Here is a 13,526-nt window from a genome sequence, read left to right on the forward strand (position 1 = left end):
TTTATGAAGTGACAAAAATGTCTATGTCAACATTTTACTTGTAGACATAAGGCTTTTTTGTTTGCATTATAGTCCTTGTTCTGTGCTTTATTATGGTATTTGTAAGACCATCATGTTTGAGATCTGTCAGTGAGAAACTGACTTTCTGTAAATGTTGTCTTAAGTCAGTCATGTGCTTATAAATAACTTTTTTTTTCCAACCAGAAGCCGTCAGTCATTAAAAGTTAGAGAACACAGTGTTTATGGTCCTTACGTAGATGGCCTATCCAAACTAGCTGTTGCTAGCTACAAGGTAAGGATCAATTTCATGAAAGGCTTGTATTGACATCCTAAACACTAGGGTCCCTTAAGCAGATCAAAATTATTAAGCTACTCCTAACTGCCATGGCAGTAACGTGGATTTTAGAGCAAGAGAGCTGTAGGATTGTTGTATTGTGATCAGAGGGGAGAACAGAGTTAAGAGCAGAAACTCATCTTCATCCTGTACTATTGAGTAATTCTGGAAGTAATTCAACTGTTTAATGAAACAGCTTTCCTCCCAAACTTAAGATGAGTGTATGCTGTATCCATGAGAAAGTGTTCCATGATTAATTACAGAACCAGGATTTAGCAGAGATGGGCTTTCAGTACCACGTTTTGGCTGTCATGCTACTGCCTAGTAATTTCACTTACCAGTAGCACACAGGCACACTGGAATTATAAACTAGTGGTTGTTTACAAGGCAAATACTTAAGAATGTTACATGAAGCTTGCTTGCTAGATAGACAATGTTTATATATGCATTCACAAAATGTCCTAATCTTTAAGAAGCATCAATGTACTGTGGGAGAAATGAGTAAATATGGGATGGAATTCCGTCATCTTAAGCAAAACATGAAAATGGTGCAGTCCTTCCTATTGCAGTCTGTCCAGCTATTCATCTACCTCCCTTTGGTGGTTTCTGTTAAGACAAGACACGTTGCATGCTTTTCCTTTACATGTTGCCCGGCAGCTTTGTGTAATAGAGCATACAGAGTCAAAGTGGTCTGTGGTGGTCTTTTGTTTGATTGTTTTTTTGGTTTTTTTAGCACCATCCAGCTAGAGATGCTTAAATAAAAGTTAAGCCCAAGACTCTAAAGTTTTAACTATTTTACAGGATTGCTGTAAAACTCTGAAGCAGGCAAGCTGCATATTTCTCAAGTATCAAAACTTAACATATCAGAGGACTTTATAAGCTCTTACATGTAGGAGGAATATAATGACATGTTTAGGGTAGTTCTGTTTTATAAAACTTTGAGCCTTATGTCAGTATTACAGATTTCAAGAACACGTGTTTGACAACTGAGGCTAAAATGTTACAGTGTTCAAACATGAATTGCTGTTTCCTCACTTTTTTATTTGCTTTTGAGTATTGCTATGTGCAGCCAGGTGCATTTTTGTATTGGTAATTTAATATCTAGGTAGAGGTGATGGATGAATATGCATGTCACAACATTGTGTAATTTATAGTTGTTAAAGGGGAGATCACAGTATTTTTTCTTACACTTTATATGAATAAATGGTAGGAAACTTAAGTGGGAAAATACTTGGTGTATTTTACCACAATGAGATTGTTTCAGTAGATAATTGAAAAGAATGTTAATGCAGATATGCTTACGAATGTGAAAATTGTATCTAGGACATCGAGTCCTTGATGTCTGAGGGCAACAAATCTCGAACAGTGGCTGCAACCAACATGAATGAGGAGAGCAGTCGGTCCCATGCAGTCTTCAAGATTATCCTCACCCACACACTCTATGATGTGCAGTCAGGGGTAAGTAAAACAAGAGAAGGTCGAAATGTTAAGCTTGGATGTGTGTCTCTTGCTTTAATGTATTTCATAGACTCATAGAAATGTTGGTTGGAGCTGCGTCATTTGCTACAGTCTCCTGCCCTTGTGCACTGCTAGCACTGGATCAAGTTAGCTATGGCTTTGTCTGGCTAAGTCCTCGTAATGCTCATGCGCTTATGCCCCAATGTAGGGAAATCAGTTTTAATAGGTTTGTAAGTAGAAATGTGTTTTTTGAAATGGAAAGCAAAAATGCAGGCCCCAAGTTGCAGCAGACCTGCTGGAGAGTGCAGGAAGGATCTCCTAGTCCTAGAATCTAAACTAAAGAAACACTTCTTTTTAAGCAACAATGTACAGTACAGACTTGGAGCAGAAACTAAAGGTATAATGTGTAGATGAAAAATAAAAGAACACCTAAGTATACATCTGGTAATCTCTTTCAAGGGGTTATTTCATGCAAATATGTATAAATTATCAACTTTATAAAGAGAAACACTCATTGCAAAAATTTTGCATTGTATGACTTTAATATTTTTATGTATATATATTAAATATCTAAAAGACATTTAAATGTGAAAGTATTTTTCTTTACCTTTCCTTATATGTAAATGTTCCTTGGAGGAGGGATGTTAAATACATTTATGTTAATATTATTTAATCCCCCACAGAAAATGGTGATAAAGTAAAATTGAAATAGATCTATACCAAAACTGTTTAAACTTTGTTGATAGATTCTGTACTTGGGCAATTCTTCATTGTCTTCAAAGCTTTGGAGCAATTTTGAGTGTCCACAGAGTGAATCTAAGGCATGCATGTGCCTAAACATTGAATACAATGTAAAGCATAGTAAGCATTTGGATTTTTTTCCTCCTTATTTCTCAATCTCCACCAATCTTCTTATACAAACAATTTTCCTTATTCTTTGTTTTTTTTTTCCCCCTTTGCACTTCAAATCAGCAGTCATACTATACTGAACTTTTTGATTTGCCATAGTTTGTCATTCTGTTTTTGCTGTGGCTGTACTGCATTCTTATCATCCATATTTTTGTGGGGTCATGGTCAGCCTGTGGATGCAAGGTGGTAGTTCTGCTTGTCTGTCTTTTCTGCATCTTCCAGCGACCACTATGTGAGTTTCTGGAACAGATTTCTCTGTTTTCCCATCTGCTGGTCCTTTCAGTCCTGGAAATGACAAGTTTCAGTATGGCCTGATGATCACACTATATTTTGAGAGGCTTAGAGTAACATTTTTGAAAGCATATTGATTCTAATTATCCTGTTCATTTAGGGGAATGTAGTACTTTGCAACTGTGATACTGAGATGCTAAAGTTGTAGATGCTGCAGAAAAGCATGATGTGAGCAAACTGTTCTCAAAGACAATTTGCTCTTCAACTTCAAATTAACATATGAAATTCATGGCGTGTTTCAGAATGTCATTTTGGGTCAAATGAAATAAAAGGATTTGTAACAAAATCTGTGTTATGGGTTTGAATACTTGCATAGCTTGGATTGCTTTCTAGGAGGCTGTTAAGGATATAGGAGACTTTGCAACTGTAATAATTTTTGTAAATTATAACGTGCTTCTTATCATGTTCATTTTTAGTCTCTGAAAAACAGAAGAAACCTGGTATAAAATCTGAGATTTTTAGGAGACTTTTCAAGATGGGATTGTAAACACCATGTCTTTCTGACTCCTTGGCCTTTACTACCTCTGCATTTTTCTTGGTTTAACATTTTTCTACTGTGCCCTGTGTACCCTCTCCTCTGGAGATTTCTGAGATGTCTTGAAGATATTAGTGTATCTGACTTCACTTCAAATCCTCCTATTGTTTCTGAAGCAGCAGCTAGTGAGTTAACACAGGATACTGTTCAAGTCCAATGATTTTCAAAGGTTTTGGAACAGCTGCAGAGATTCTACACCAAGAAATGAAGCTTGATTCTTGTTAGAAAATACGTCAAACTATGTAACTTAATTTGAGTGAACTAACAGTAGCTGTTCTCTGGTTCCTTCTGCAGACATCAGGTGAGAAGGTGGGCAAGCTGAGTTTGGTGGACTTAGCGGGTAGTGAAAGGGCAACTAAGACTGGTGCTGCAGGAGACAGGCTGAAAGAAGGAAGCAACATTAACAAGTAAGACTCTGTGATTATTTCTTTTGCTTTTTTCATCAGTACAATCATGACTGCTAAATACAGCATACTTGTAAAATAGGATAAAGTCAATATAAGCTCTTGTAGTTTTCTTCTTCCCTTCCCTCTGCTACTCTTTCTGACATACAATACTCTTAAGTGGTTGAATGAGATCCCTGCCTATTTAAAATGATTGGCATTTTTAATTCTGTACTTCTGTTTTTGCAACTACCACATAGTTGCATTGTGAAGACATGATTATTAAGGCTGAAAACATATACTGAAAACAAGAAGTAGAGCTTTTGTGAGAAAAGTGATCAAAACCGTACTAGGAACTTTTTCCTCGGAGTTCGTTTTTGGAGAGAAAGTCACTGTCTAAATATGCATTTGTCTGATGAATATTTATGCTTGTTAATGGCTGCTTGTGTTCTCTGTGCAGATCCCTCACAACTCTTGGGCTGGTTATTTCTGCCCTGGCAGACCAGGCTGCTGGCAAGAACAAGAACAAATTTGTTCCTTATCGTGATTCTGTGCTGACTTGGTTACTTAAAGTAAGTACTCTGATCTTGTTTTTTTAAAGAGAAATAAAAGGGAGGAAAAGGGGAGAAGAATCCCATTCAATGAAATAAAGCGCTGTTCTTTTGTCTCGTTTTCTGGGTTTGATGTTAATCATAATTGTCTTTGGAAAATTAGCTGGATATAAGCCATTAGTACCCCTACAGACTAAATATGTTCCCTGTTTTCTGCTGACCTGTAATGGCTTAAAGAATAAGGAACTTTAAAAAAATAATAATAATTTAAAAAAGCACATTATCTTTTATGGGTCATTTTACATACAGCTTCACACACAACATTGGGGCTAATTTAATTTGGCCTATTGCCACATGCAACTGAATTTTACATACTGGTATGGTTAGCTGTAAAGATTTTGATTAAGACTATTACCTTTTCCTAATTGTCTATTTGTTAATATAGTCTACTTTTGTCAGCAGAGTATAATTGCAGAGCGTTATACCAGTTACACTCTGAGGAACAGGTCAGAAGTCATTATGTATCATATTCATGTGAAATGAGCAGTTAAATCATTTTCTGTACTGTATAGGACTCTATTTGGTATTATTTTGGGGGAAAAAGAGTATATCATGATGGCACTTGGATGAAGATCTGTAGGGTCTAAATGAAAAAACAAATTGTTAAATACGAGTTTTATGTTTGTCAGATTAAAAGGTAAGCTTTTGTTTTTGTTGTTCTTCCCACTTCGTAGATACAGTGGTCATAAAGTGTGGTAGCCTTATGACAAAAAATCTTGGGAGTGCAAGTTTGATTTTAGGTATAGTTGTCATCTGGATTTCTCCCATTTTCCGAATGAGTGGCAAACACAAGCGTAGCTACTTCTGCCTGTAAAAAGCTTGCCTGCTGGTAAAGGTGGCTTGTCTGTCTTTATCTTATCTTGGCTGGTACAGCCTGAGTGGTCTTGGTTGAGCTGGATTTTGAAGGATTATTGAATTAGGTGTCAGATGTAGATGACTTCACTTTCATTTTTGTAACCTGTCATTTTGTTAAATTTTTCTTTTTCATCATTTGATTGGCAGGATGTTTCATAACCATGTCTCATAGAAATACTAACTTACCAAGTTTCCTTTTTTCCCTTGTGCTCTCTTTTATTGTTATCAAGGAGCAGTTAAGATATTTGTTAGTAGAAAGGTATAATCTGGGAAGAAACTGATTTTTGACACCACCAGCATTTTTTTTGTCCTCTTACTTTTGTAGGTGCTCTGGCTAGATTTTGTTGTCTTGAATACTCTGCTTTGCTTCCCCACCCATTCTTAGCAATGCTTTTAGATGTTGTTTGAATTTGATGTCCCTATGATTTAACGGCACACGTGGGAAGAAAAAGATATTTGCAGGTTATACAGAGGTGTGGAGATTTAAAAAGATGTTTTCCTTAAGAAGATTTGAAAACAAAGTTGACTTCAATGCTTGAGTAAAATAAAATCTCTATTCATGTAACCCCTTGACACCACAACCCTTCATTTTTCTCAGTGCTGTCTTTTAATGAAACTTTTAGCATGAATACTGTGAAATGATTTATCTCTTCTCCCCGATGTAAACATCACAGATACTGGACATCAAATAGTACAGTCACAAGGGCTACATAAAAATCAGAATGGCATAACAGAAATAGTGTCTATGCTTTTCTACAGTAAAGTAAATCCTCATTTCACAGTGTTCCTTGCCCTAAGACTTTCTTAGTGTTTAAATATATTTTTTGCCTCTCTATATTTACACTGAGTTTTTAATTAAACAAGTGCTTTTTGGCTCTCTGTAAAGATGGGAACAAAACCAACGTGCAGCTTGCTTCAGTTTCCTCCAGTGGCATGTGTGCTCGGGTTCCTGATGTGGCTGTAATAGTCTGAGCAAGCAGAGTGGAAACTTTCCTAACGAATTTCTAGCGTTGTTGTTAGAATTAGTTATGCTGTTCCATTTCTAAACAAATCCAGCAAGCAGACTGAAATTCCTGTTTAGCACCTGTCTGATGCATTGTAGCTATGATGACGATGGGCATACACAGCACTTGCTTTAGTTCATAAATAGAAGCGCACTTTTGTTCTGCCTTCTTTCAAGCAAACCTTCTTTGTGTCTTTAACATCCAGCTATATTAAGTGCAAACAAAAGGTTTGGGGCTTTTGGATTTTTTACAAACAAGCTCATTGAAGAGAAGCTTTATTTTGAAAGGGGAAAATTTAAACATTTTTTAAATTAAAGATCAAAGGAAGGATTTATTGGCTTAAAGAGGCCTGTTTGTAGAAGCCATGAGATGGTGGGCTATCTTTCTCTCTAGCTTTCAACTTTGAATTATGATGCCGAAGTGGAGTAAATGTGTTCTAACACTAGGAATATGTGTCATATAAGGTCTCTCCACAAATCTGAGAAACTAGTAGAGTTCAGGAGACATTGAGATCTAACACTTTTTGTTTAATTTTACTGAGGATCTTTAGACAAAGTACCAGGTGAAAAATGTTATTGCAAGAGGAGGCTTGAAGACTGGCATCAGTTTATGTGTAGGAAGCAAAATAAGTTGTCAGTGCTTTAACTTCTTGGTTTTGTCAAATTGTACTGGCGCAAACATCTTGTTTTCCCATTTTAATCAGAAGCGCTGCATGTTTTACTGACGGCTGCTATTAAAAATACAATTTCTGATCTCTACATTTTAAGTTGTTTTCACAATAATCTTGGTGCTAGAGAAGACCGGGTTAGTTTAGTCTTAGAAAGAAGTTATTTATTTCCACTCTGTGTGTCTCTCTACCACATGCAAACCCAGCCTTTCCAGGGTAATTTGCAGATGCTGTCTTCACTAATGAGAGGCTGGCTTACTATTCGCCTACCTTTCTTGCTTAACATTAAAGAAACCAGTGAAATCAGCACAACGGTTTTATACATAAAACTTTTTTGGACAGTCTGGCATTGGGCTTGAATAGCTACAATACAAGAGCAACTTTACCCAACTTATAATGGGTGTTTTGTGAATTACAGTGTATCACTGTAACAGCGTTCTCAGCTGCCTGTACAGCAGAGTTGCAATTCAAATAATGAATTAATCCTATTTTGGAGCTAATTAGTGCAGTGAAGGAGGTTCCCAAAGTGCAAACTGTTAAAGTTTGATTTGGAAGCAAAGTACCTGGCCAGCTCCCTGATAAACTTAATCTTTTTATGCAGAACAGGGGTTGTGTTCCTAATTTTTGAAAACTGTTGATGCATTGAAGAAGGTCCTGGCTTCTGTAGAGCCAGAAATCCTATCGAATGAGTCATGTGCTCTTGTTAGTCATTTTAAAGTTTTCAGTAGATGCTTTGGAAAAACATTTCTGTTACAGAGTGGATCCTCCCAAGCCATGTATTTATTGGAGTAAACATTGGCTGCTCCTCAGATGAGAAAAAAACCATGCTGGTATCGGTCAGAAGGCTGTTCTTTTCAATTGACTTCTCTATAAATACTCTTACCTGCAAGTGCTAACAATGCTGGTGTACCTCACTGTGCTGAACACTATACAAATGAAATTATATTCTCTACCCAAAGAGCTAGCAGCCGTTTTGCATGACCAGAGACAGCAGAGTGCTACCAGTGTAGCACTGAAGCAACATCAGTCTGTGTGGTCAGTGCTTGTCTGACCACTGAAGCAGCCAGACTGCTGTCAAACTATTTTAGGCATCATGCAGCAAAAAAGAGAGTCTTAAGGAAATACTTAAAGGGGTGTTTTAATGATTGCTAGGGAAAGTTACGTGTGTGCTTTGTAATTGAAATGGTTAGACAAGCAGCTAATGTAGTCAGATTGTTCTAATGGCAATGCCTGACCTAGATTTCATGGGTTATTAAAGATGGAAGTTAATGGCATGGTTCGTCTCAGAAAAGGATATTGAGTAAAAAACCAAAAAACTCCAACCAAACAAAAAAAAGATTAGCTGCAAAATTTAAACCAGAATATTATATTTTATAGTCTGGCCAAAATTGTAAACCACAATTTTGCAATCAATAAAAAGATTGAACGCTTTCTTCCTTCCTTCCTCCACTCCCCTGATACACTGCCTTGCAGGAATGTGGTTTCACACCCTTCTCTGTCAACCGAATTCCGAAAGGGTAATGTCTTACATAACTCGATTTAGATTTGTGAGCTGTAAGTGTGGGGGGAAGGGAAGGGCCCCATTCTGAAATGTTTATAAGAATAAAGTTAACTATATTGTTTATGAAGAGATCTTTAAGTAATTTAAATTAAGTGCTTATTGGAGACGTCTCGCTTCCAGTCTTTAAAATAAGATATTCTGAATTCATCATGGTCTTTCCTGAGCTTGTTCAATAGTATCTGAGAAGTTTAATGCTGAAGTGCTTAGATTTCTGGTTTATAAACCTAAGCAGAAAACATGAAGTAAACCTCTGAAGTCCTTACTAGGCACCATAAAGCCCTAAAAATGGACTATTTTCATTCCTGTTAAAACTAAAACTAATTCTGAAGGCCAAGAATGACATTTCCTAAATGTGCTTAAAAAAAACATAAACAACCCAAACAAGACTGAAAATGACAACTTTTACTGATTTACAAAGCTTAAAATATTAATTTTAAACTGTGGAGCTCTGACAAAAATGTTTCTGTTATCAGTTGCCCCCATCTACTCCCAACCCCAGGTTATTATTTGCTGCCTAAGTTCATTGACTGGGTAAAATGAAAGAAACCTTCTGTTTTAATTTTATAACCTCTACCACTTTCTAGGATAGCCTTGGAGGTAACAGCAAGACTGCCATGGTAGCAACAGTAAGCCCAGCAGCAGACAACTATGATGAGACCCTTTCAACACTGAGGTATGCAGACAGGGCCAAGAACATCGTTAATCACGCCGTGGTGAACGAAGATCCTAACGCTCGCATTATTCGGGAGCTCCGTGAGGAAGTGGAGAAGCTGCGAGAACAGCTCACAAAAGCAGAGGTACAAATTTTAGTCTTGACTAGCCACTAAGTCCTGTAAACCCTGTTGTCAGGACTTCCTTATCTGGCTCTCAAAAATGAACACCACAAAGTATTACTACATGGTATCTACGAGAAATCTCCCTTTATATCACTTCTTTCCATTTTTCTGTACATGAGTCTTGAAGCACGGGTGATAACATGAGATACCAGGTTCTGGTATCAACACCTTGTTGAGCAATCTTGTTTTTATTGCGAGATACAGATTAAAAGCAAGAACACATGCAGGCAGGAATAGGGGTGGAGTCTTAAGATTGTGCAATTTATAGGTAGAGCTTTGCCCGTGTATTTTAAGAATTCAGTGTGGCTACATCCTGCAAGATGGGAATTCAGTTAAATAACGCTTGCTTGCTTACAAGCATTAACTGTTCTCAGCTGAGTCTTTTACAGGTGCTAGACAATATTAAGAATATTTGCATAGCTACCTCAATGAAATTGTAAAAGGAGCATGGTCTAAATGTTAGATGAAGGCCAAGAACTAGCGTAATTCTGAGTTCTGTTCTCGAATGTGGCAAAGCAATAGTCATGTAATCCATCTGTTTTGTAATTCAGAAATATTATGATTACACTATTTGCCTCATGAGGTATGCAGGGAATGCTGGCTGTGGTATTAGAAATGACTAGTGAATTTTGGACTGTTCTCATGTGAGCTGCCTCATATGCTAGGCATCCAATAAATGTATATCAGTTTCTTTAAGGTATCTCAAGTTAAATATCTAAAAATTCCTCTAAAATATCAACCACAAACTTAACAATACTCCAAGAGGTGCAAGTGCTCCCTATTTGTTTCCTTTGTGAGCATTAATGCCAAAATAATGGCAGCTTTCCAAAGAATGAAGTAGTGTTTCCTAAATATCAAGTAATAAATACTTCCTTTCCCAAGTATTAAAATCCCACCCTAGTTGTCATCTCAGTGGCATTGACAAAGAGCATGGAAAAAATGGTGTGGTTTGCTATTAAGAGGCTACACAGTAAAGGTCAAAAACTACATTCATTGTCTCGTACTCCTTTCAGTTTATTACATTTGTAGCCCATCTAATTGTTCTTACAGAATTGTGCATAAATAACTTTTTAAGTGAACAAAACCACTGACCCCTTATGACAGTCAGGTTACATTTTCAAGGCGCATTTGCAAATATAGAGGTTACTAAGTCATGGTTTGGGGTTTTTTTTTCATTTTGATATCAGTATCCTTTTCACTCCTAAACAGGTGAGGCAGAACAGAACTTAACAGTTCACTTTTTTTTTCCCCCCCAGAAGAGTTAGGCATTATCCTCTCTTCCCCTTTTCTTTTTTAATCTACACATTGTTGAAATTAATATCACATGGTTTAATTTTTCTGTGCCAAGACCACAGCCTGTCCTTCCTAAGCTGGGAATTTAAACTAACTGCTTTCAGCAGAGAAGCACACCTGCTGGTCTGGTGTGAGTCTGGGCCCGTATATCTGTTGTTTGTATAAGCATTGTAGGGAGTGAGGAGAATTACCTAGCTCATTTTGCAGTTGAAGCATGTGAAAATGTTGAGTAATTTTGGCCCAGGTCCAAAAAAATGGACAAACAAGACTTAGATCTTGAGAGTAACTAGGCTTCACCTTCCTGTCGGCCTCCATAGTGTCCAGTGCCTTTGCACTGATCATGTTTTATCAGTCATAATAAATCTTTGTTCAGGAGATTGTCTTGGCTTCGCTTTCCTTCCTGGGGGAATTCATGTTCCCTTTTACCCTGTATTTAGGTATTTGAGATATTCAACCAGAAAAAGACTACATGGGACACATCAGCTGACAGTTTCTAGACTGTTGTGTCTTGAGGCAGAGGAAACTCCTGTCTTAAAACAGGATTTTCCACTCCTGGCACTTGCTTCTTTCCTTGAACAAATTGCTCTCTAAGGAGGCCACTCTGATTTGGATTACTGTGAGGAGTTTTGGTTTTATGGTAAGGGAATATCTGATGGAGAACGATGCTTGCATTGTTTAATTGGCATTGCATAAATGCCTACCAGCCAAAACCATTTTCGTCTTGGTAGCAGTAATGAAATAACAATGTAGGGAATTCCACAGGCTCTCTGTTAAAGGTAGTAGAGGAGGAATATGCCAATACCGAGACTGGAGGAAGTAAATATATGTAGTATAAAAATGTTCATGTCCTTTCAGTTTTTGGAGTGTCTGGTTAGTGGCGGTGGGGATATCTTCTTATTCTCAAGTTAGTCCTTGGATGGAACGTGGGCCTTTGACTATTTCACAAACCAAAATTAGAGCTGTGATAGATTAGCAAGCAAATTGAATTCCAGTGTCCAGAAGCACATCGTAAGGCTTCTTTTGATATTTGCTCTGTAAAATGCATATGTAGAGGTGGATAACCAGAACACCTAGGGTGCCTCAATATTTGCTATAGAAAGAAAAAAATCATATCCTTCAGGCCATATCAAAATGAACAATAAAAATATTTTTGTGGTTTGGTGGCATGGCAGTTTAAGTGACTGAGATGTTAAGTGGCAGCTGAGACAATGGTGGCTAACCAGATCAGCAGTGTCTTGAGAAACAAGATTGGTTTAGATATGAGTCATTTAGGATACTTGTATCGGTATAGAAATGAGATTAGTTTGTGTTTGAATATCTTTGTGCAAATCTGCCAGTATCATGTAATTGTTTTGCATTGGAGTATATAAACTCCACTTTAGCATCTGTACTTGAAACTAATTAAACTAACTTTTTTGATGGATTCTGCATTTATATGCAATATGTATTTTAAAAACTCCTTTACTTACTGGTAAGTATGCCTTGGAAAACAAGTAAAGTTATGTTTCCTTTTTTCCTCACCTGTGTGACAGTGATGTGAAAAAAACAAAGCACAACAAAGAAGCTTTCCTGTTTTATTTGCTTTTGTTTCTGCAGGCTATGAAATCACCAGAATTAAAAGAACGATTGGAGGAATCAGAAAAGTTGATTCAGGAAATGACTGTCACCTGGGAAGAAAAATTAAGAAAAACTGAGGAGATAGCACAGGTTTGCTGCTTTCTTCCCTGCCCCCCCCCCCCTTTTTTTTAATGAAAAATAGGTTTGTTTCCTTTGTCTGTCAGTTCATAGAGATTGTCTGAATCTCTCCCCTCCCCACATTTATGGGTAAGTAGGTCAAGCTTATTGCCCTTTTGAAAAGCTTCACTTAATTCCTGTGATAGCTGGGTGTCTCCCAGATCACTATTCCAGTGACAATAATAAATTGTTACTGTATGCAAATGGAGAAGTTATTTAAAAAGAATAATAATCCATGGATGAGAGGATTACAGGGATTTTGTATTCTTCAGACAGTAAAATTGTTGTTTGTGATGAAAGATGGAGCATTGAGAGCATTAAATGCAAGGTTATGCACAGAGTGCCTCAATACACAAGGCAAAGGGCATTCAGAATATTAAAAAATAGAACTGTTCAGGATCCCTGTGTGTTTTAATACCTCTTATGCTGATATTTAGGGCCTCAGACCATAATTGAATATGATAGTTACGTTGAAAAATTGTGCAGGTCACCACGATTATTGCATGACACTTCCAATTCTTACCACATGCTTGCTGATGTATATATTTGCAGTAAGGAGCTTTTGAGGGGGAGGACTATTGAAAGATAGGACATGATGAACAGCATGTAATAAATAAGGAGAAAACGGAGCCTCCGGTGCAAAGCCCTCTTGTAGATGATACAATCAGAATAGACTGTGTTGGCTGTAGTTTTAAAGATGCGTTGTCAGAAATGCCGCTTGTGACTATGAGGGCTTCCTGGCTTTCAATGCAGATTCGTACCATGGATTTTCCTGCCTGTTATAAGGGTGAATAATAATAATAGTAGTAGTAGTAGTAATAATATTTCTGCTCTCATCCTACACAATAGTTTCTAGGCATAGAAACCCTGAGCGTGCGAGGAGGTTGAAAAACTGGAGTAATGGGCTCAACACTACAGACTAAATCTACCTTGGTGTTTGCATATAGCTGCTTTTTTTAGCTGCCTTCCTTTTTTGTCTTTAAATTCTTACCATGTTACGATGTTTCAGAGCTGGAGTTTCATGAGCCTTGCAACTGTAGAAAAATTTTTTTTTT

General features: G+C 37.2%; 1 protein-coding gene across 3 annotated transcripts in view; it reads left to right on the plus strand.

Moving 5' to 3' along the window:
- KIF13B (kinesin family member 13B) overlaps nucleotides 1-13,526 on the plus strand; it is a 129,357-nt gene that overhangs the window by 56,292 nt on the left and 59,539 nt on the right. For 2 of the 3 annotated variants that reach the window (XM_010583158.1, XM_010583159.1), the window contains exons 7-12: nucleotides 205-292; nucleotides 1,658-1,792; nucleotides 3,822-3,934; nucleotides 4,371-4,482; nucleotides 9,193-9,405; nucleotides 12,334-12,444. In XM_010583158.1, coding sequence (XP_010581460.1) covers nucleotides 205-292; nucleotides 1,658-1,792; nucleotides 3,822-3,934; nucleotides 4,371-4,482; nucleotides 9,193-9,405; nucleotides 12,334-12,444 — 772 coding nt within the window. The remainder of the gene's footprint in view (nucleotides 1-204; nucleotides 293-1,657; nucleotides 1,793-3,821; nucleotides 3,935-4,370; nucleotides 4,483-9,192; nucleotides 9,406-12,333; nucleotides 12,445-13,526) is intronic. The other variant, XM_010583161.1, reaches the window with a different exon arrangement.

Source organism: Haliaeetus leucocephalus, unplaced genomic scaffold, assembly GCF_000737465.1.
Source record: "Haliaeetus leucocephalus isolate CR32 unplaced genomic scaffold, Haliaeetus_leucocephalus-4.0 Scaffold871, whole genome shotgun sequence".
Classification (NCBI taxonomy): domain Eukaryota; kingdom Metazoa; phylum Chordata; class Aves; order Accipitriformes; family Accipitridae; genus Haliaeetus; species Haliaeetus leucocephalus.